The sequence below is a fragment of the Mustelus asterias genome, chromosome 15 (genome assembly GCF_964213995.1).
Source record: "Mustelus asterias chromosome 15, sMusAst1.hap1.1, whole genome shotgun sequence".
Taxonomy (NCBI): Eukaryota; Metazoa; Chordata; class Chondrichthyes; order Carcharhiniformes; family Triakidae; genus Mustelus; species Mustelus asterias.
In genome coordinates this window covers 89700620-89725734 of record NC_135815.1, presented here as the reverse complement: position 1 = coordinate 89725734, position 25115 = coordinate 89700620, and the positions used below count along the sequence as shown (strand labels likewise).

Here is a 25115-nt window from a genome sequence, read left to right as displayed (position 1 = left end):
TGAAATACAGTTTGAACAGAGTGGCTGAAAAGAAATGGGGGAATGTATTGTGGGAGCTAATTAATGCCTTGCTTGCAAATGTACAAGTTAGCTGACTTGTGTTACACTAGTCATTTGAGAATATCTGATTTGCAGCTTATTTGATATTAGCATATAAACCAAGGTGGTATAGTACTGGTTTCCAACACAAATTGCAATTGAAAATTAAATGCCAGAGGTCTCCCATGATATTTCCTTTGGCCCCATCCGGTTCCTCATCTACATGTTGCTCCTTGCTGAGATCATCAAAGACGTGGGGTTGAGTTCTTCATATAGGCTAATGACAACCTGTATGCTTTCAGATTCTTAGAATAACATCTAACCATGAATGAACCATAATTTCTTCCATTTAACACTGGGACGTCCAAAGCCATAATCCTCAGCACTTACTGCAAACTCTACTCTTGCCAGTTATACCATTGTCTTACCTGGAACAGCCTCAGGTTGAAGCAGATTGTTTGAGAACTTGATGTTCTATTTGGAGAGCATTGCCTCTGTGTATACTCCAATGAAGCTGAAAGAAAGAGAGAAAGCATGTATGTATGCAGACAGCTATCATTGTTCCTAAAGTGAAAAAGGAATGAATCTGTGGAATTAGAAACCACTTTAAAGTTTTAGTGTCACAAGTAGGCTTACTTTAACACTACAACGAATTTACTGTGAAAATAATCTAGTTGCCACACTCCAGCGCCTGTTCCAGTACACAGAGAATTTAGCATGGCCAGTGCACCTAACCAGCATGCTCTTCGACTGTGGGAGGAAACCAGAGCACGCAGATGAAACCCACGCAGACACAGGGAGAACGTGCAGACTCCACACAGACAGTGACCCAAACCGGCAATCGAACCCAGGTTCCTGGCATTGAGGCAGCAGTGCTAACCACTGTGGCATAGTTAGTTTAATGTTGACGATGGAAAGATTTTGGAATCTTTATTCAATGATGTAATTGGAAAAATATCTAAACTGACTACAAAAAGAGACAGTGCAGGTTTCAAAAGGGGTCATGTTTGACCAATCTTTGAATTCTTCGAAGAAATAACGGAGTAGACAACGAACATATAGGGAGTAATACTGCAGGGACGCTGCAATGATAATGCAGTCTACAGTATAATGGACTCAACATGTGAATTCAGGGCAAATGGAATGCAAGTAACGATTGAAAGTACATAATCAGGCTGGTGGAAGGTGGGAAGAGGTGTTCCACAGGAATCTGTTGTGAGGGGGGAACAGAACTGCAATATCAAAATTTGGGGTGTGGGAATACTGAGGCTACAGCAAGATAAAAGAGAAAATGAACAAATGTCGAATGTGCTTTGCTATTAACCTTAGAACTCTTTGTACTTTTTGTGTGTTTCTAAATCCTTCTTGCCATTGGTGGCTGCGCCTTTGGCTTCCTCATCCCTAATTGTGGGAATTTACCTCTGCCTTACCATCTTCCTCTTCTGCAAATATCCACCTGATTGAGCAAGTATTTCGTCACTTCTTGTCAGGTTTCTTTCCACAACTTGATTTATTTTTCTGATATTAAGCACCTGGGTTGTTTTTATGCGGTTCTTGTATAAATGCACGTTGTTATTAAAATTATTGGATTCTCGTCTCTGCTGAAACTGCTCCCTGATCCTGTCAAGAATTGAAGCCCCAATTGTGATGTTTGTGGAATAAGCATTCGCTCAAAGATAAGTTGATAAGGTCAAAGTTGATTTTTAAAATGGAGAACTGGTATGCATAGGAGAGGTTGTCTTTTTGGATTTCTTGCATTTTTCCACAGTCCAGAGGTGTGCAGGTTAGGTGGATTGGCCATGCTAAATTGCCTCTTAGTATCCCAAGATAGGTTAGGTGGACTAGCCATGACAAATGTGTGGGTTTACATGGTTGGGGCAGGGGAGAGGGCCTGTGTAAGATACTCTGTCAGAGTCGGTGCAGACCTGGTGGGCTAAATGGTTTCTTCCCTATGATTCTATGACTTGCAAATGTTTTGACTCTGAAATATTGAGTACGTTTAATCCACAAATATGAGATGCTTGGGCATCTCTAATTCACAGTGATTAAAATTTTAAGTACATTAACATATATCATGTATCATTATTTGTGTTGCATCAGAGGTTATGCTGTTGCAATCTCAAGTACTTGGGTGTGTCCATGAGGGGGAGTGAAGATTTGGAAAGATCTTTGAGAGGGAGTTACTGAGACAACAGTGAATTTTTAAAAAATGGTATCTTTAAATACAGTTTCTCTAACTAAATGCAAGTAAATGAATATAGAACATAGAACATTACAGCGCAGTACAGGCCCTTCGGCCCTCGATGTTGCACCGACCAGTGAAACCAATCTAAAGCCCATCTAACCTACACTATTCCAATATCATCCATATGATTATCCAATGACCATTTAAATGCCCTAAATGTTGGCAAGTCCACTACTCCTGCAGGCAGGGCATTCAACGTCCTTACTACTCTCTGAGTGAAGAACCTACCTCTGACATCTGTCCGATATCTATCACCCCTCAATTTAAAGCTATGTCCCCTCGTGCTGGCCATCACCATCTGAGGAAAAAGGCTCTCACTATCCACCCTATCTAATCCTCTGATCATCTTGTATGCCTCTATTAAGTCACCTCTTAACCACCTTCTATCTAACGAAAACAACCTCCAGTCCCTCAGCCTTTCCTCATAAGACCTTCCCACCGTACCAGGCAACATCCTAGTAAATCTTCTCTGCACCCTTTCCAATGCATCCACATGCTTCCTATAATGCGGTGACCAGAACTGTACGCAATACTCCAAGTGCGGCTGCATCAGAGTTTTGTACAGCTGCAACATGACCTCCTGGCTCCGAAACTCAATCCCTCTACCAATAAAAGCTAACACTCCGTACGCCTTCTTAACCCTATCAACCTGGGTGCCAACTTTCAGGGATCTATGCACATGGACAGCGAGATCTCTCTGCGCATCCACGCTACCAAGTATCTTACCATTTAGCCCAGTACTCTGTAATCCTGTTACTCCTTCCAAAGTGATTCACCTCGCACTTTTCCGCATTGAACTCCATTTGCCACCTCTCAGGCAAGAACTGCAGCTTATCTATGTCTCTCTGTAACCTGCCACTTCCCTCCGCACTGTCTACAACTCCACCGACTTTAGTGTCATCCGCAAATTTACTAACCCATCCTTCTACGCCCTCATCCAGGTCATTTATAAAAATGACAAACAGCAGTGGCCCCAAAACAGATCCTTGCGGTACACCACTAGTAACTGAACTCCAGGATGAACATTTCCCATCAACCACCACCCTCTGTCTTCTTACAGCTAGCCAATTCCTGATTCAAACCGCGAAATCACCCTCAATCCCATGACTCTGTATCTTCTGCAATAGCTTACCGTGAGGAACCTTATCAAACACTTTACTGAAATCCATATACACCACATCAACTGCTTTACCCTCATCCACCTCTTTGGTCACCTTCTCAAAGAACTCAATAAGGTTTGTGAGGCACAACCTACCCTTCACAAAACCATGTTGACTATCCCTAATCAAATTATTCCTTTCTCGATGATTATAAATCCTATCTCTTATAATCCTTTCCAAAACTTTGCCCACAACAGAAGTAAGGCTGACTGGTCTATAATTACCAGGGTTGTCTCTACTTCCCTTCTTGAACAAGGGGACAACATTTGCCAGCCTCCAGTCTTCTGGCACTATTCCTGTAGACAATGACGACATAAAGATCAAAGCCAAAGGCTCTGCAATCTCCTCCCTAGCCTCCCAGAGAATCCTGGCATAAATCCCATCCGGCCCAGGGGACTTATCTATTTTCACACTTTCCAGCATTGCTAACACCTCCTCCTTATTAACCTCAATCCCGTCTAGTCCAATAGCCTGTATCTCAGTATTCTCCTCAACAACATTGTCTTTTTCCTGCGTGAATACTGACAAAAAATATTCATTTAGCGCCTCTCCTATCTCTTCAGTCTCCACGCACAACTTCCCACTACTGTCCTTGACTGGCCCTAATCTTACCCTAGTCATTCTTTTATTCCTGACATACCTATAGAAAGCTTTAGGGTTTTCCTTGATCCTCCCTGCCAAAGACTTCTCGTGTCCCCTCCTGGCTCTTCTTAACTCTCTAAGTCCTTATGGAATTAATTTGTTCCCCTTTAATATTATAAATATATGGTTACATTTTTTTAACTATTGGTGGTATCTTTGAACTAGTTAAAATGTTAACAATTACATTATTTTGATTTGTTTTTTATATGTAACATTGTTATATTGTCATTTTTTACTTCCTTCCCCTGGTGATAAATGTCTTCCTTGGGCATTTTTCCTAGCTGTATGATGGAATGGACTTGGCATGCTTTATAAATGACTAATTATCTTGAGTAAAACAAAATCCTGGTGTTTTATGCCTCTTTTCCCTGCTCCAAAATGTGGCGTTATCATTCTTTGAAGGAAGGTAGTTTTAAATTTAAATGTGGGAGTTGTAAAAAGAGATGTTTTTTTTAAAAGTTAAAGCTTATTTATTTATTAGTCACAAGTAGGCTTATATTAGCACTGTAATGAAGTTACTGTGAAAATCCCCTAGTCGCCACACTCCGGTGCCTGTTCGGGTACACTGAGGGAGAATTTAGCATGGCCGATGCACCTAACCAGCACGTCTTTTGTGGGAGGAAACTGGAGCACCTGGAGGAAACCCACACAGACTGTGACCTAAGCTGGGAATCGAATCCAGGTCCCTGGCGCTGTGAGGCAGCAGTGCGAACCACTGCCACCGTGTAAGAGTGTTGCTGGTAAATCCTTGGAATTGTACTGTGCCTGATTGAGCCTCATACAGGATTTTGAAAACCATTTCATTGGTTTTCTGCTTGCTGTTGGTAGCTCTTTAATCTTTAGTACCTTTCATATTTGTTCAAGAGGCGATCTGTTTTTTTTAGATATTTACACCGGGAAGCTTGCTGGGATGTTGTTATATTCACAGGTATTTTTCTGCCTTCCGTCAACTCTCCCTCGGTATCTGAGCCAGCATGCTCACGTTTAGCATAAATAAATTCCATAGCTACCTGTTTTACTGTTGCACTGCAGTACAATTCCTGTGTGAAAATTTGACCTGTATTGGAATTGCCTCTATCCCGTAGCTGAGTTACTACTCCCTTTATCAAATTCATTTTCTGCCAGGTACACCTGCAATCCACCATCATTGATAGCATCCTATTTAAACATATTCCATTATGTTGTGTTGCTTCCTCTATCAACACAGCTGTTCATGCTGATGTGGCTCTGTGCAATTCTCCTTGCTCTAGCCTCCCTCATTAAGTCATGCTGATAATGCAAGGATATGTCACATTAGGCCAAGGAGAGAAATCTGTGCCCTACAGTTCTTGATGTACCCATGGGAACGGTTACTCCATACTCCTCAGGATCTTGAATACCTCTTAGCCCTCAGCTGCCTTTTCTGCAAGAAACAGACCCAACTTCATTCTATCCTCACTGCTACAGTTGTTTATCCCTGGACTAATTCTTACGAACTTCCTCTGTACAATGCCTTCACATCCTTCCTCCAGTATGATGCCCAGAACTGGATACAATACTCTAGATGAGGGCTAACTAGTGTCATATGCAAGTTCAACATGCTTACTCTTGTACTCAATGCCCTTATTAATAAAACTTGGTATACAATGTGCTTTATTAACTGCCCTCTCAACATGCCCTCCCATCAATAATGACTTATGTACATAGACATTGCAGCCCCTTTGGTCCTGCATCTCTTTGAGAGTTTCTCCCTTTATTTTACACTGTTTCTCCATCATCTTCCTGCCAGAAAGCATTACACTTCTCTGCATTGAATGCCATCTGCTACTTGTCTGCCCAATCCGCCTGTATGTCTATGTCCTTTTGAAGTTCAAGACTATCCCTATCACAGTTGACAACACTTCCAATCTTTCTATCGTGCCCTGCACACCACAATCCACGTCATTAATACATATCAGGAAAAACAAGGGTCCTGGGGAACTCCACTCCAAAGTTTCTTCCAAGCTGAAAAATAACCATGCTCGTTTATCACTACTATGTGCAGATGTCACTAAGTTATAAGGCACGATAAATGAAGAACCCTAGATTCCCCACAGTGCAGAAGATGGTCATTCAGCCCATTAAGTCTGCACTGAGTCTCTGAAAGAGCATCTCACCAGAGTAAGAAACTCCAGAGAATCATCTTTATCAAGAGAGTGGTACAAACTCACTCCCACGTAGATTAGCTGAAGTTAATATCATAGATCTATTTATGAGAAAGCTAGGTAAAGCACAGGACATAAAAGAATGGAAGGATATACTGACTGGGCGAATGAAGTAAGACCTGGTTGGAACATGAGCAATTTGAATAGACCAGTAGGACCAAATGGCCTGTTTTACATAGGTAATATGTCTGTTAACACTGTTGAAGAACTCCATGTCTCACACAGTAATCATACATTGAGAGATTATTCAGAACAGCACTAGACATTTAACCTTGCCTGAATGATCAGCATTTATATAGACTGGTGTGTATGTACGTTATAGTACCATTACTCAATCTTACTACATACGGTGTATTTTGATTCAGTGACCAACTCATCTATATTGAAATGGACAATAAAAATGTAGGGCTGGAGTAAGCTATAATGAAGATGATATTAGCATATGAATATGCTTTATGAAATGAAGGACTCTTTCTGTTTCATTGCACTGGATAGTTCACATTTTATCCTGTGACACAGCCAGACTTTACCCTTCACTGTGTAAGTTCCATCATTTCAATCACGTTTTGTAATTTATTATTGAAATGATAGAAATTACATATTGTGGAGAGTATATATTTAGTTTAACATGTATAAAGCTTGGTTTTGCTACTTAAATCTTGATTTATTTATGATCTAGAAATTGATTTCTAAGTAATGAAATTTATTATTTAGTTAAATTTATTATTAAAAAATGTTTGTATTTGACTTGATGTCTCTAAAGACTTCTTGCTTCCAAGTTTGTTTGGAGCATAGTGTCTTGGTGCCTAGCTTAATGCTTGATGTGGTCTGGTCAGTCACCTGCGTAAGGAAAACAAAATATAGAAATACATTTTATAATCTGCCAGATTATTTCTAGTTTCTAATCTTTAAGCCTTGTGATTTTTCCTGAATAGTAATTTATACTGTCTCAGCATAACCGATTGATTGCTAGCTGCTGAAAGTATCCAACAACTTGAAACATAATTACATGATAAATGTACATAACATTCAGTTTCACCTTGAATTTGGTGGTGGTGGTGTGTGTGTGTGGGGGGGGGGGGGGGGGGGGGGGGAGAGAGAGAATGAACGAAACCTTAAAATGTACGCTCATTCTTATTAAGAAATATCTTTCCTCTATTGCTGTTATTTTTTGCATACATGTTTACACTGATGCATACTCTGAATCTAATGGAGTCTTTTTAACATATTGTAGTAAGTAGGTCGATTGCCTGCAGATGCTTTGTGATATGGGGGTCGTGTGCTTAGAGGAATGCAATAGAGAGGTTTTCCCCTGACACACAGCAACCTCAATCTGTTCGTGCACATGAGGATTTTATGCTACATTTATGTTGGAAATCCCATTTGTAAATGCTAATCAATTTTAGAACATTGAGATGACAGCTACATTATACTGCTGGCTCCTAGTAAATTCCAGGTAAAATAGGGGTGGGTGTGTGTTGCAGCAAACTCCTGCCTGTTTCCTGATATAAAAATTATAAATGTACTTAAGTGACCAGGGCCATCTTATAGCATTAAAGTTTGCTTTGGATTGGTTGTCTCTGGTATGAAGCCAAAGTGCTCGGATTTGCTTAAAGCGGTTGTAATCATTCAACTGAAGCCACATCTTGTGCAAGTTCAGCTGCAGCTTTTATATTGCACACTTTACATTCCAATGAAGCCAAGTCAATTTGTGGAGTTGCAGAATGCACCATACATTCTCCTCCCTGCTCACCATCCATCTAAACAACTTTTCGGATGATGTAGCCCTTCATGGGCAATTCATTTTAATCTGGTCTGTTGCATTCATTGTTCCCAATGCGGCCTACTCTACATTGGAGAGACTAAATGCAGCTGGGGTGACTGTTTTGCAGCACATCTTTGGTCCATCCGCAAGCAGAACCTAGACCTTCCTAAGATAAAGGCAAAATACTATGGATGCTGGAATCAGAAACAAAAACAGAAAATGCTAGAAAATCTCAGCAGGTCTAACAGCATCTGTGGAGAGAGAATGAAGCCAATGTTTTGAGTCAGGATCACCCTTCATCAGAGCGGCTTTGACAAAGGATCATCCTGACTTGAAATGTTGGCTCTATTCTCTCTTCCCAGGCCATCCTGTCACTTGCCATTTCAACATCCCATCCTGCTGTCATGTCCACATGTCTATCTCTGAGCTGCTGCAATGTTCCAGTGAAACCCAATGCAAACCAGAGGAACAGCATCTTCTCTTCCGATTTTGGCACGTTACAGCCTTCCAGACTTAACATTGTGTTCAACAACTTCAGACTATGAACTCTCTTCTCCACCTTCACCCCATTTTTTTATTTCTATAAATTTATTATCATTTCTTCCATTGATACATTTCTGCATCCCCTTTCTTATTCTGCTTTCCATCTTTTTTTCTCATCTCCCTTCCCTCTAGGGCCATCTGTTACCTGTTCCAGGTTGTCCTTAGTCACACTGCTTACCTTTGTTCTGCTATTAGCACATTCTGATATCTTAATGTGCCACTATCAACACCCTTAGCCATGATCAGTACCATTTACATTCGCTTTGACTTTTTGTCCATGACATCTTTGTCAACCTCTTCATAGCCTCCAACTGTTGTTGGCTTTTCACCCAGCCCCTACTTCTTTTACCCCTGCTCTCTTTCTCTCTCTCCTCTCTCTCCTACCCCCCCCCCCCCCCCCCCCAACTCATCCTATTTGTAGTTCTCTTTAGCTTTGATGAAGAATTATCCAGACTTGGAACTCGCGTTTTGTTCTCCCTCCATAGATGCTGTCAGACCTGCTGAAATTTTTCAGCACTTTTTGATTTTGTTTCAGATTCCAGCATCCGCAGTACTTTGCTTTTGGTACAATACTTCTGCCCTGTGATATGCACTGCATGGAAATTAATGTCAAATTAGCGCAAATTGGTTACAATGCAGGATAACCAGAAACAAAACTAGGACAAAGTTGTTATCCATGACAACTTAGTTATTGCATGAAGTTCCTGTATACTCAGCAAGATAAGGATGAGGTTGACGGGAGTTCCTTTTCAAATATAAGCTGTTGTTTAAAATCCAAACACAAGGATTTGATTGAGGTTGCATATTGTGCTTTTAAGCAGAGGAAGTGCTCGAATAGTTCCCATTAGATTAATGATGGATGAAACACAGTTAATAGACTTGCTGAAAGTTACCACTGATTTTTATTTTGCCCACTGTGGAACAGGAAAATGTGAAATGATAAGATAAGAACTGTTTGCCAGATGTTGCTAAAATGACAGTTTTTCCAGACAGCAGTCATCAATAAATGGATTTTGTCTTTTTAAAATGTTCACTACATAATCTCCTTCCATTGTGAATAAATCATTTGTATTACTGTTTGTGTACCATTCACATCACGGTCGATGTGATGTGTCTAGCGTGTGGGTGAAAAGAGTTAACATGCGCTCTGCTTTTATTAGCTAGTTTGCTTCTCGTTTTCACCCTAATGCTGCTTGCTAACAGCAATGAGAAAAAGAGAGCCAAATGTGCAAGGCACTCCCTGTTAATACCACAGTCTCTCCATCAGCAAGTCCTCAGCGAGGCTTCCTCACAGCGACACATGGCAACTGGTCTCTTGCAGTCCCAGGCAAAAGTTTGAGGAACTCTTGAGGGGGTTTTGGCACCGAAACATAGTGTGCAGGCCCACTGGCATGTGGAAGCACTCTGGCACAAAGCCAGAATCCCAATTATGGGTGGTTAGCTCCACTGCCCGGTGGATACCTTAGGAGAGTTGAAGGCTAAGGGAGTAAACATTGTCAGGATCTGGTGTGGAGTCCAAAGGCTGGCTGACTGGCTAAAAGTGTAATCTATCTGCCAATTCTCGCAACCAAGCTGGTGCCAAATGTGTAATGCTTTACATTCTTTCAGACTGACCCAGGGAAGTTGAAGAGGATATCCTGATGCTTGGGTAGCACAAGGCCTCCATAAATTTTGCCCAGGCTTACAACACTGGAGAAAGCTGTTACAACTGATAAGCTTAATTTGAGGAATGGTGTTTTGGGTTTTTTCCTGTGGGAGGGTTCATCGTGTTCAATTGGTCGACCACCACCCATCTCAACTTGGACAGCCTGATGAGTAAGTTGTTGACTGTCGTGTTATTATAATAGTGGCTTATTTACTGTACAAGGCACCAATTGCTCATAAGGGATTTGACAAGCACCAAACAAGGTTAATTTATTAAGATTCAGCACTTGAGAACAATTATACATGGGTATAAAGCTTGAAGGCATCAGAGCAAAAGTGAAACTAAGACTAGATCACATGACACTTCTTCCAATTTCATGCTGGTATCCTTTAAAAGGCATGTTACAACATTCCCCCTTTCCTTTCAAGGTGACTTCCCTACACCCCCTCCCCCTCCACCTCCTTCCAAAGAAGTATAACTATTTGCAATACATTTTTAATGTTTAGTTACAATTACATAAGTGAATCTGAGAATCTCTAAAGCGGAAAGGTAATCTGCTGGTGCATCCAGATCTTGATGATGGTAAACTTGTCGGGAGGTTCCTTCAATTGTTCAGTGATCCGTGGGATGGTTCATACTTGGATGTTGTTCCTGGTTTTGCATTTGTGATCTTGCCCTAGATGCAATAGGGATGTACAATGGTTGAGTTGGAAAGGATCTGGTTTGTCCTTGGTTATGCCTCACCATTGTGCCTTTCCATCAAATGACTGCAAAGGACCACGGTACTGAACAAGCCCTTTCAACTCGGCTGGTTGCCACATACCTTCTGCGGGATCCTGCGTGGAAACTTAATGTCCCCAACTGTAAACTTGGCAATTCTGTATGCATTTTCATCATGCATGTTTGTCATCTCTTGTGGTTTTAAAAGTTACACTGAGTTTCTGAAAAGGTAGAATGGGTAAGAGCAAGTAATTTGGTATGCACTGACCTATCAAACATGAACTCTGCTGGCAGTGGACTAGCTGCACTTAAAAGTTTTGCTGTTCAATGTACCATTGCAATGTGTAGATCTTATTTGGTCTGTTTACATTTGAGAATGAGGGATTTCACCATGTGGATCATTGATTTAGCTAGGCCATTAGATTCAGGATACTGAGAAGTGGTGTGTTTGGTATTCCACTTCTCTCTCTCATCCTGAAATGGATTAACAATAAATTGGACGGTCATCCGTAATGATTTCTCTAGGCACAACAAACTGAAAATAGTACTTAGTATATGCGACAGTTGTGCAATTGTTGAATAATGGGGTACATGGTAAAGTTATATAATCATAGTTGAGGATGTGTTCAAAGAAATCCCCCACTCCTCAACAAAAATGATCTCCCACCAAGTGTGGATGAAGTCTAAGCTGCAGGAGTTGATGGGATTCCAGCAGAGGTTTCCAGACTTGGTAGAGAAAAGATCACGTGTCTCCATCGGCTGTTCCTGAAAATATGGGACAGAGAAGAAATCCCTGCCGACCTCATGGAAGCCTCCTTCGCTACCATCTTCAAGAAAGAAGACAAAGCGGACCGAGAACTACTGAGGAACCTCCCTATTTTCCATTGCTGGGAAGATCGGCGCTCCAACCCTCGCTAGCTGTCTTCTCTCGATTGCTGAAGAAATCCTTTTGGAAAGCCAGTTTGGCTTCCGACCAAACAGTGAAACACTGGGCAATTTCAAGAGAAATGCCAACATCAGCCACTCCACATGGCCTTCATTGACCTGACCAAGGCTTTTGACTCAAGTCAGTGGGAAAGTGCCATGGAAGACCCTGTCAAAGGCTGGCCGTCCAGAGGAATTCATCAACATCCTCCGATGACTCCACAACAAGATGTCAGTGACCACTCCTCACCGATGGAAATATGACAGAAACCATCAAGGTCAAGACCCGGAGTCGAGCAGGGATATATCATCACCCTAACCCTTTTCTCCATCCTCATCACCATCCTTCACCTTGTCAAGAACCAGCTTCTCAGAGGAGTGGATGTCATCTACAGGATGAATGGAAAACTTTACAATCTCAACCAAAGAAGAAAGAAAATTATAGCAGAGGAACGGGCCCTTCAGCCTTCCAAGCCTGTGTCGACCATGCTGCCCAACTGAACTATAGCCCCCTACCCTTCTGGGGACCATATCCCTCCATTCCCATCCTATTCATGTGTAAGGGACTGAGAAAAGTGGGGATTTGTGGGGAAGACATTTACAAGTGTTCTTTGTCCCTTGTGGGTTTCAGTGTCCTGTTTGCTGAACAGGATGCTGTTTGTTGAGTGATGTGGGCTGGGCCAATCTGATTGCTCTGGGGGCGGGAAGGAAAAAAAGGCGCCAGGAAGTGAAGCAGCTACGGAGTAAGGCAGGGAGTGTGCAGAGAGAGAGCCACATTTTGAAGAGGAGCTTTTCCCAGGCAGTGAGAATTCGGTTTGGAGTGAGAGGCAGCCAGGCGTTCTCCTGCCTGTTCTTTTCATTACTGCCGAGGAGGACAGCCTTCAGCACACTCGACCTACGTTGCTGCACGGATAGCTCGCGGCACCTCTGCCTCCTACGGCATCATCTTCCACACGTGTCTCTCTTCTGGACTGTGTGTGTCGTGAGTAACTGGTGGGGACTATACAATCCAACTGGAACAGTATCTACAAGTGTGTTACTGAGGACGAGTTTCCCCATGTGTGCACCAGCGGATGGGCCCCAACGGTTATAGATCAGAGCTCACTGTTTTATGTCTGTTAATTATATTTGTTAAATTTATTTTTGTTCCGATTATAGTACTGACATTTATGGGTAAACAGGGAATTAGCCAAATCAACATCAACCGCTAGGAATTCGGGATCCTGTTGATTGAATATTTAAATAGTAGCCCCATATAGTGGTCAGCAGGGGGTTACACGTGCATTTATCAAGACGTCCCTTAAAAGTCACTATCATATCTGCTTCCACTACCTGCCCCAGCAGCGAGTTCCAGGTACCCAGCACCCTCTGCGTTTTAAAAAAAAACTTGCCTCGTACATCTCCTTTTAACCCTTGCCCCTTGTACCTTAAACCTATGCCCCCTAGTAATTGACTCTTCCACCCTGGGAAAAAGCTTCTGACTATCCAGTTGAAACTGACTAACTTCGGACTAACTAGTTGAAACCAAAAAGAAAATGACACTGACATCGCACGTGGAACTTCAGTAAGCAGATGACGATGCCATATCTGCTCGCTTGGGAGAATATCCAAGCCACACTTGAAGCCTTTGAGGAAACATACTGAAGAATAGGTCTCAGTTGAGGCAGAGTTGAAGACTCGCGTCATTTCCAATCCGCCCAGGGCAACATCTGGCCTCGCCTTTCGTCAGGTTCAACACAGACACCCTCCCCAAACATGGAACATTTCCCCTACCTGGAGAGCAACCTCTCATCTAAGGCTGATATTGATGTGGAGGAGATCCAACATTATATCCAATTCATGAGCGCCACCTTCGGACATCTGAGGATGACAGTCTTCGATGACCATATCATCCATGCTGATACTAAGATCCTCGTGTACAAGGCAGTTCTTCTCCCAACCCTTCTATGCGGCTCAGAAACTTGGACTATATACAGACATCACTTCAAGGCCCTGTGGCGATACCGTCAACACTGTCTGAGACTGATTCTCTGCATCAGCTGGGAGGACAGGCATTATCACATCCAAGCTCTTGATGTGTCTTGTACTTGATGATGGCTTCAATGTAATTGTGTGGCCAGTAGACTAACCCTTGAGCCTTCTCGCCCAATCTATGCCCATGTGTGAGATGAAATTGTTTGAAGAATATCAGGTCTCAGATTCTAGTACAATGACCTGTCATGAAAAATAACAGAAGTCTAGCTTGCCTCAAGGCCAAAATGGTCTTGCATATTCATGGACATGCTGAATTGAATCAGGCCATCCTTCAACGGTTTTCCACAATTTGTGTAGTGTAGAATCTTTCACCATTTCTTGTAGCTGTTGGCATTTGCATTGCACAAAATGTACCACATCAGTCTGGAGAACCCCAAGTTTGTCAGTTGAGTCACCTTGGAGATCTAAAGATATATGCTCTCTTTTTGCTGGGTTAAGTAATCTACTAAGTATACTGATGTGACTTTCAAGTTAACTGGTTTACCTAATCTGAGTCGTAACCTTGAATCTTTATCATAAGGCTTTGCAATTTTGGCAGTCCACTGGTTAATGGGAATGTATGGAGATAAGAAATTAGAGACCTAGACATCTTCGAAGATTGACTTTATCTTGAGTAGTTCACATGGCTTTAATATTCTCTGTTTTACTTGCATTGTGACATCTGCCAGCACTGAAATAAATTGAACCCAATAAATTGATCTGTTGCATGTTGATGTCGCAATTCAGGATGTTAAGTACCAATCCTTCATTCTGTGCCACTTGCATCAATAAGTGCAGATTATGTGATGTTCCTACTTTATTCTTCCTACATCAGGTATATGATCTATTACATCTGCTATGCAGATAAATCCTGGTAGAGTGCACGTAATGCAGTCCATTTAAGCTTGAAAGAAACCCTGGCTAACAGCCCAAAAGGATGTAATTGAAACTAGTGTTGTCCAAATATAAAAGGTAGTAAACTCTCTTGTGCCTTCTCTGTGATATATTGACCAGGAGCCATTCTTGCCATCAAGCTTCGAGAAGAATTTTGCACATGCAGATCTCTGATTTAACTCTTCTAAAATGGGTATTTAATAAGGACGATGTCCACTGTGTCCCGTGTTTGTCTCCTGAGGAGGTCGGTGTGGTTTTTCGCTGTGGCGTCCCATCGTATCGGGCAATGGGACCCTGTGCGAGAACCTCTCCGGCTATGTCGAGGGCATCCTGAAACCCATTGTACAAAGAATCCCCAGCTTTTGTCGCGACACGACGGACTTCCTACAGAAACTCGGCACACATGGAGCAGTTGAAACAGGAGCGCTCCTCGTCACAATGGATGTCTCGGCACTCTACACCAGCATCCCCCATGACGATGGCATTGCTGCAACGGCCTCAGTGCTCAGCGCCAACAACTGCCAGTTTCCAGATGCAATTTTACATCTCATCCGCTTCATCCTGGACCACAATATCTTCACCTTCAACAACCAGTTCTTCATCCAGACACACGGAACAGCCATGGGGACCAAATTCGCACCTCAATATGCCAACATCTTCATGCACAGGTTCGAACAAGACTTCTTCACCGCACGGGACCTTCAACCGATGTATCTAGTGTATAGCAATGACATTTTCTTCCTTTGGACTCATGGTGAACAATCACTGAAACAACTCTATGATGACATCAACAAGTTCCATCCCACCATCAGACTCACCATAGACTACTCTCCGGAATCGGTTGCATTCTTGGACACACACATCTCCATTAAGGACGGTCACCTCAGCACCTCACTGTACCGCAAGCCCACGGATAACCTCACGATGCTCCACTTCTCCAGCTTCCACCCTAAACACGTTAAAGAAGCCATCCCCTACGGACAAGCCCTCCGTATACACCGGATCTGCTCGGATGAGGAGGATCGCAACAGACACCTCCAGACACTGAAAGATGCCCTCATAAGAACAGGATATGGCGCTCGACTCATTGATCAACAGTTCCAACGCGCCACAGCGAAAAACCGCACCGACCTCCTCAGAAGACAAACACGGGACACAGTGGACAGAGTACCCTTCGTTGTCCAGTACTTCCCCGGAGCGGAGAAGCTACGGCATCTCCTCCGGAGCCTTCAACATGTCATTGATGAAGACGAACATCTCGCCAAGGCCATCCCCACACCCCCACTTCTTGCCTTCAAACAACCGCACAACCTCAAACAGACCATTGTCCGCAGCAAACTACCCAGCCTTCAGGAGAACAGTGACCATGACACCACACAACCCTGCCACAGCAACCTCTGCAAGACGTGCTGGATCATCGACACAGATGCCATCATCTCACGTGAGAACACCATCCACCAGGTACACGGTACATACTCTTGCAACTCGGCCAACGTTGTCTACCTGATACGCTGCAAGAAAGGATGTCCCGAGGCATGGTACATTGGGGAAACTATGCAGACGCTGCGACAACAGATGAATGAACACCGCTCGACAATCACCAGGCAAGAGTGTTCTCTTCCTGTTGGGAGCACTTCAGCGGTCACGGGCAATCGGTCTCTGATATTCGGGTAAGCGTTCTCCAAGGCGGCCTTCGCGACACACGACGGCGCAGAGTCGCTGAGCAGAAACTGATAGCCAAGTTCCGCACACACGAGGACGGCCTCAACCGAGATATTGGGTTCATGTCACACTATTTGTAACCCCCACAGAGTTTCACTGGCTGTCTTGTCTGGAGACAATACACATCTTTTTAGCCTGTCTTGATGCTCGCTCCACTCACGTTGTTTTGTTTCTTAAAGACTTGATTAGTTGTAAGTATTCGCATTCCAACCATTATTCATGTAAATTGATTTTGTGTCTTTATATGCTCTGTTTGTGAACAGAATTCCCACTCACCTGAAGAAGGGGCTTGGAGCTCCGAAAGCTTGTGTGGCTTTTGCTACCAAATAAACCTGTTGGACTTTAACCTGGTGGTGTTAAACTTCTTACTTGGTTTAACACCACTGATCAATGTCATTGATCAATATCTTGTTATTATAATAGTGTAACACCCTGGGTTTAATTACTGCACAAGGCACCAATCACCCATAAAGGGTTGGTAAAAAAGTTCTGGGTTCCTTTATTAAGATTAGGCACATGGGTATAAAGCTTGAAGGCATCAGAACTGAGTGCTCTGCTCAGAGCAAATGTGAACTTTAGATTATATCACATGACATGTTTCTCTTATGATGTCATGCTGCTTTCTCTTAAAGGCATATTGCAACACTGATCCATCACAGCCCTTCTGCTTCAGTGGGTGCTTTGAGCTTCAGGCCTGTGCTCAACAAATGGACTGAATCCATCACACAAGGATAAATAAATGAAACAAACAAAAAGAAAAATGCCAATTCTTTTGGCAAACTGGGATTGGCAGGTCACTTGCTGGTCACATGCGAGAACTGTGATTGATAAGGAGCTTGATAAGGTGAGTATTGACGTAGCTTCCCAACGAGAAACCAGGTTTGCTTAACACCGATTACTGAAAGAAAACCATTCCTCATTCATCTAGCAAGGCAAGAGTTCAAGGCAAGGTGACGGCTTTGCTGTAAGGAACATACAGGAACAACAGTTGCAGAATCCCCATAAATAATCCAGACACTAAAATATCCGACCCACCGTGGAGGAGCTCGGCAAAGTTAATTGACTCGCTTACCATGGGCAAAGCTGCAGGGGTTGTTGCTATACCTCCTGAACTCATCAAGCACAGGAAGCTGACACTCCTGCACCATCTGTACAATGTCTCTGTTGGAGGGAGGAGCACAGTAAGAAGTCTCTCAACAGGTTAAAGTTCAACAGGTTTAACAGGACTCACCTGATGAAGGGGCGGGGCAGTGCTCTGAAAGCTCATGCTACCAAATAAACCTGTTGGACTTTAACCTGGTGTTGAGTCTTGCTGTGCATACCCCAGTCCAACGCCAGCATCTCCATATCTTGGAGGAAGGGGGGGCAGTGCCCTGGGATCTGAGTGATGCAAAGATTGTGACCAAGTTCAAGTAGAAGGGCAACTGCAGACATTGCACAAACTATTGAGGCATTCTGAGCATCTGGGGAAAAGTATTTGCTCGTGTTGCCTATGTCAGACTGCAGATCCTGGCTTAATAACTGAAAGGTCTACAATTGATATGATCTTGGAGTGGCAGCTGCAAGTGAAATGCTGTGAACAAAGGAGACCACTATGTATTCCTTTTGTTGATTTCATCAAGACATTCGACCATGTGAGCAAAGGCAGTCTCTTTAAGCTGTTGGAGAAAGTTGGTTGCCTGTCAGAGCTGCTCTGGCACTGTGGTGGCTAAGGTCAGCTATGGTGGGGCAATATAACTTTTTGGGATCCACAGTGTTGTCGAGCAGGGTTGTTCTGGCATCCGCGCTTTTTAGAATATTTTTCTCTTTGCTGTAATTAGCCTTCATGTCATCTACTGAGGCTGTCAACTTGCATACCAGTACTAATGGGCTGTTTCGACCTTACTGACATGAGATCCGAGACAAACGTGTTCAAGTCCTCAGTGTTACACTCCATTGACGATGCCGCACTAGGAATAGCTTCAGTGGAAAATGGATAGACTGTCATCCTGTTTTTGGTTTGATCATCAGCATTAGGAAGACAAATGTCATGGGTTCAGGGTATTGCCATACTGACACCCATCAGCATTGATAATGTGATGCTGGAGGTGGTTGTTAGCTTCACATATCTAGGCTCCAGAATCACCAGTAATCTGTCACTTGATGTTGAAATCAAAGCTGCTGTTATGTCCAAGCTAAGTATGTGCGTGCAATAACAGCAACCTGACTGACTACATCAATTGCAAATCTAGCAAGCCTGCATCCTCTCCGCGCACCAACAGTGGTGTGACCTGGACAACATTAGCCAGGTAGGAGAGAAGGCTGAGCAGTTTCCACTTTGGCTGTCTCAGACGTATCCTCGACATCTCTTGGCAGGGCAAGGTCACCAACTCTGGAGCATGCCAATTCCATCCGCATGCACTCATTGCTGACCCATTAGTATCTGCGCCGGCTCAGCCATGTTCATCGGAAAGATGATGGCTACTGAGTCATGACCTGGGTGCCCAAAAGCCTGTAAGTAAGATATGAACATGGTGAACATTGACAACTGTTTGTTTGGAAGGACATTAGAAGAGGTGAACAGAAGCAAAAATCTCAACTGCTTGAGAAGAGAGCCCAGAGAAAACATAGGCTAGCGAATCCTGCACTTTCTCATCCCACCCTTCACCTGCAGTAAATGCAGTGCAAGAGTGGGACTTGAGAGCCAGACCAGTTATTCTTAACATACATGACCACCATGGTGCAAACCATCATCTTGTGAGAAAGAAGGCTTCCACTACTAATGGTTTGAAAAACTGTTCTGAATGCTTGACATTTTCAGAATTTAAAATTAATTCATCAAAACCAGATTATTGTAATGTCTTTATATAAGCATAAATGATCCTGGCATTGGAGTTCTGTTGGTTGGGCAACAAATATGGGCTGATTCTAGGTAATATATTGAAGACGTGTATGGATTTGGTGTGGGGAGGGGTTGCCTCATTTCTAATAACCCACTAATGGACCACTGTAGACTCCTTGATAAATTTGTAGGACAAGGGAAATAAACAACTCTGTATACTGTTATCTTGACCTTGCTATCTCATTGAATCTATGGCAGTTGAGAAACCATCTCGGGCAGACGATCTCCAATCATTCTTAATATTCCTCATCAATCACATACCCTTTTTTCTTTTCAACCCCAATTCCCTCTACACAAACAAAGGAAATAATTTTTCCCTCAAGGCTTTAATAATTGCACCTTCAAACTCCCAACCATCTCACTTTTGATCTTCCACTTGTTGTTTTGTCTCTGCAGTTGATGATCTACTCAATGGCTCGCTCTCCACCTTGGCGGCCCTTAATTCTATAACCATTATTATCTTCCTTCTTTGTCATGACTTTTCATATGGTCTCCATTTTTTCATCTTGTAGTCTAATGGGTGCATAAGTGAGTATATCCAGCACACACACTGTTCAGCCTTCTGTCATCAAATCTAACTGGGCCACAACAAACTCTATTGGGCTTCGATTTCTTCTACTAAATCTGCTCAGAGCTCCAGCATTATTCTGGTGAGCAAACATTAACCTACTTCTTTTTCACCCTAGTTATCTCTTTAAAATCCTCTTCACTGCCTTCCACTCTTCTCACCAACAATAAATTTGAGGCATTCATTGGTTCTTTTACGACAGATTGTCAATATTGTATTCCTCTTTCACAGCAAGCCAAATTTTCTCAAATGCTTCGATGAACCAGTCTCCTAATTCCACACATTCCCCTCTGAGCTTGTTAACATGACCCATTCTTAAGAAGTGACTAAACCATCCATTTATTTTTTTCTTGCTTGGATGTTAGCTTGGCATTGTAAATAGTTCCTTCTCAATTACAATGCTCTCTCTAAGCTGTGCATGTGCCATGCTTGGCTGACGTACAAGAAGTGCGACAAAAGGGCCACTCACAGCCAAGGAAAAGTAGAGGGAACATTTCTAAGATACTATCGATCTCTCAATTAACAGTACTGTTATTATTGGGCGGCATGGTGGCACAGTGGTTAGCACTGCTGCCTCACAGCGCCAGGGACCCAGGTTCAATTCCTGGCTTGGGTCACTGTCTGTGTGGAGTTTGCATGTTCTCCCTGTATCTGCGTGGGTTTCCTCCCACAGAGGGCTGTGCTAAATTGCCCCTTAATGTCCCAGGATATGCAAGTGAGGGGGATTGGCAGGTTAAATGTGTGGGGTTGTGGGGATGGGGCCTGGCGTGGGATTGTTGTCGGTGCAGGCTCGATGGGCAGAGTGACCTCCTTCTGCACTGTAGGGTTTCTATGATTTACTACTTTCTCAAAAAAAGTGGCCTTGACCTTGCTCTCCCCTTCAAAAACCATCACCTCCAACCACCAACCTCCCCTGCCCTCTCCAAACATGTCACTCCAAAATCTATGTCCAGATTTCATGCAACTCGATGTTTACATTTTCCTGTTGGATTTCTGTTCCACCATGGGAATTAACCTGTATTTAAGCTTGCATCCCTCATTCTCATTGCAACCTCTGGTATAGTAAATGCTTCTGTTATCTAGCTTGTTGTGATTGCACTACCTTAGTTTCACACTCTTGTGCAATTGTAGCTGGAGCATCTCCCACAATGGTTCCTGTTCCCATCCTCGTACTCTTTCCTTTGAAGGCTTCGAACATTGATTGTTGACTGACTCTTTCTCATTTAGGTGATGTCTGTTGGTGATGTCATCCATCAGTAGGGGAGGACTCTCCGCCATCTGCTTCAACCGTTGCATTACCTCTGTTTTCAGACCGACATCTGATCTTGGATGTGGTGTAATATATTCAAGGTTGAGTTAGATAAACTTTTGATTGACATACAAGGGCTATGAGGGGAAGACAGGAAAGTGGAGTTGAGGCCACAATCTGAACAGCCGTGGTCTAATGGAATGGCTCAATGGGCCGAATGGCTTACTCCTATTTATGATTGTATTTGTGGGTGTAATTTCCATCAGTTAATACGTTAGGAAGACCAAAACTGTTATCTTTGATCTCCAGTACTAACTTCATACCCTTGTTACTAATTCTAAATCTTTTCTCCAGCCTATTTCAGTTTAAATCACATCCTTTGTAACTTTCTTTTCCTGTTTAACCTTCTGAGCTGCTTATTGGCTCCATTGCAAACAGCATATTTAACTCCATAATCACCTGCCTCAGCCTTTCAGCTGCTGAAACCTGATCTTTGCCATCATCCCCTCCTGCTTCAACCACTCCAAAGCTCTTCCATCTGGTCTCCCATTCATCTCCTTCTAGAAACGTAAGCTCATCCAAAATTCTACTGTTTGTATTCTCTCCCCCTCCTCACAACTCTGCCCCCTGCCACTTCGCACCAAATCTTCCTTACCCATCATCCAATTTTTATTAATCTACATTGTCTCTAGTCCATCAGTGCTCTCAGTTTAAAATCCTCACCCTCCTGTTTAAATATCTTAATGGTTTTGCCATTCCTAGCTTTGTAACCCCTCCCAATCTTCCATTGAGCCCTGGTCTCTTGTTTCCTCACCATTGGTGGCCAAGTTCCCTCCCGCCCCAAAACAAATTCCACCTACCTCTTGTCCTTCAAGACCCTTTAAAATCTGGGTCTGATGCGATGAAATATTTCTGGCATGGTGTTTATTCAGTTTGCAGGACAGCTGGTTCATGATGCAGAGTGATGTCAAAAATGTAGGCTCAATTCCCATGAATTCATGTAGTCCCACCTTCTTAACCACCCCCAACCGAGGTGTGGTGATCCTCCGGTTGAATCACCACCATTCAGCAATGTCACCTGGGACTATGCCGACTTTACCTCTGATTACGTTTCTGTGAAGTTGCTTGGGACATGTCTCCTTGTTCATAGAATCCCTACAGTGCAGAAAGAGGCCATTTGGCCCATCGAGTCTGCACCGACCACAATCCCACCCAGGCCCTATCCCCATATCCCTACATATTTACCCACTAATCCCTCTAACCTACACATCCCGGGACACGAAGGAGCAATTTTTAACATGGCCAATCAACCTAACCCGCACATCTTTGGACTGTGGGAGGAAACCGGAGCACCCGGAGGAAACCCACGCAGACACGAGGAGAATGTGCAAACTCCACACAGACAGTGACCCAAGCCGGGAATCGAACCCAGGTCCCTGGAGCTGTGAAGCAGCAGTGCTAACCACTGTGCTACCGTGCCGCCCTTGTTAAAGGCACAATATAAACAACAATTTTTATTTTTAAAAAATGGCAGTGAGAAATTGAGCATTGAACACTTGATTTGCTTCCGTGAGCTATACTTTTCAAGGAGCTGGAAGGTGAGCTCAGTGGAGCACACCTAATAAATAGCTTTTATATTCAACTTTGAACATATTGTTTACATTTTCCTTTTCTAATTTACATGTTTTTTTCTTAACCTCCACCCACGCAACAGACATTGTCTGGCAGGAATAGGACCTGCAGTTTGTTATAGCTGGCAGTGCTGTAATCTAAAGGAGCTGGTGGAACTGCATCTGAAAGAGCCGAGTGCTACTTGAAGTGATGACTTACCTGGCTTCTTAGGAAGTGACTGTAGCAGTAATGGAAAATATAACATCGTGGCTGGTGCGCATGGTGCTAGTCACTTTTTAAAAGCTACTATGGTACAATTTTACACAGTGCTGTCATAATTTCCCAGCCTTTAGGTGTAGTTAATGGGTGGAAGTTATAACTTTGATTTGACACTTTGAAAGAGCTGTATGTGTGCAGGTCATGTAGTTCCAGTTGCTCCTTTGGTGAAATCCACCCACAATATATGTGTGTGGGTTCCATCATTCCACTAGTCCAGCATATTTAGGTTCTCTTATCAAGGGCAACAGACTATAAGATTTTTTTGGTTGTATAATGTATTAATGCTGGTGGCTTATTGATCCTAATGCAATAACTGTAGACCTTCTCAAACAGTGTAGGATGAATAGTTTGGAGTCAGTGGCTTGCTGCAATTGCCAAGTCATTTTCTGGTCTCATTCTTTTCTGCGCAACTTGCGTAATTTTTTGTCTTTGCAGTAAGATACTCTTCAGCTCACTGGAAGTCATGATGTGGAGATGCCAGCGTTGGACTGGGGTAAACACAGTAAGAGTTTTAACAACACCAGGTTAAAGTCCAACAGGTTTATTTGGTAGCAAATGCCATTAGCTTTTGGAGCGCTGCTCCTTCGTCAGCTGGAGTGGATATCCACTCCATCTGACGAAGGAGCAGAGCTGGAGTGGATATCCACTCCATCTGACGAAGGAGCAGCGCTCCGAAAGCTAATGGCATTTGCTACCAAATAAACCTGTTGGACTTTAACCTGGTGTTGTTAAAACTCTTACTCAGCTCACTGGAAGCAGACCTGTACGGTCTTCTAATGGAACAAAGTCCATCCATCATTCTTCAGAAATTATGAAGTTGTGAACCCATTGGGATTAATTTTAACTTCGGATGGGAGTGGCAAGGAATGTCAGACTGAGGGGCAGGGGTTTCCAAAGGTTCCATAATAAAGTACAAAAGTAATCTAGCCTTGGCTGCCGATCTTAGCAGAGAAGCCACAACTGCACCCTTGTTCAGGCCTTGGGCTATCTCATTAGCTTCTGACATCATCAGAGCCTGATCTATATGTTTAAAGAAGATCCTGTCAACTTGGGTTAGATGTACTTACTGCTTGTGATTTAAAATTGGAAGTGAGGGGAGTGCAAGAATGTGCAAGAGTGCACTAGTGAGCACAGGGTCGTAGAAGTTTACAGCATAAAAAGAGACCCTTCAAGCAACTATCTAATCCCATTTTCCAGCACTTGGTCTGTAGTCTTGCATGCTATGGTGTTTCAAGTGCTTCCTAAATGTTGTGTGTTCCTGTCTCTACCACCCTTTCAAGCAGTGAGTTTTAGATTCCCACCACCCTCAGGGTGAAAAAGATTTTCCTCAAATCCCCTCTAAATCTCCTGCTCCTTATCTTAAATCTATGCCCCCTGGTTATTGACCCTTCCACTAAGGGGAAAAGTTTCTTCCTATCTATATCCTCATAATTTTGCACACTTTGATGAGGTCCCCTGTCAGCCTTCTCTGTTCAAGGGAAAACAACCCTAGCCTCTCCTCATAGCTGAAACGCTCCAGCCCAGGCAATACCTCTGCACCATTTCTAGTGCAATCACATCTTTCCTATAGTATGGTGACCAGAACTGCACACAGTGCTCCAGCTGTAGCCTAACAAGCGGAGCGAGTCCAAGCTCCATTTTAAACACCCCCCCCCCCCCCCCCCCCCCCCCCCCCCATCCATCCATCCATCCATCCATCCATCATCCAATTTGTTCCCAAAGGTGGAAAGTGTTGTAGTCGAGATTTTTGTGTGGGAAATTTCAAGTATCAACTTGATTTCAAGTTTTGTGCCAGTTGCCTGATCTGATTGAATAGCAAATTTACTTAATGTCTTAATATACTTGATCTTTGAGTGTTCGAGGAAGTTTTAGCAAAGGTAAATAGGGCAACAACAGTTGAGTTACCATACTGTAGTCCAGTTAAAGATAATTGTTGCATTACATTGCCACTTATTCGCAGCTGCTTTAAAATACTTTTTAGTGGAAACCTTTCCTTCTATCTTTGAGGTTTTTATTTAACCCATTAAATGAT

General features: G+C 43.1%; 1 protein-coding gene across 7 annotated transcripts in view; it reads left to right on the top strand.

Moving 5' to 3' along the window:
* The window catches only part of ralgapa2 (Ral GTPase activating protein catalytic subunit alpha 2), a 487945-nt gene that overhangs the window by 19809 nt on the left and 443021 nt on the right, over positions 1-25115 (top strand). Inside the window, exon 1 of one of the 7 annotated variants that reach the window (XM_078230300.1) lies at positions 10269-10392. The exons of the other annotated variants lie outside the window; for them this stretch is intronic. Coding sequence (XP_078086426.1) covers positions 10389-10392 — 4 coding nt within the window. The 5' untranslated portion in view covers positions 10269-10388. Of the gene's footprint in view, positions 1-10268; positions 10393-25115 lie in introns of those variants that run through there. 7 annotated transcript variants of the gene reach the window in all.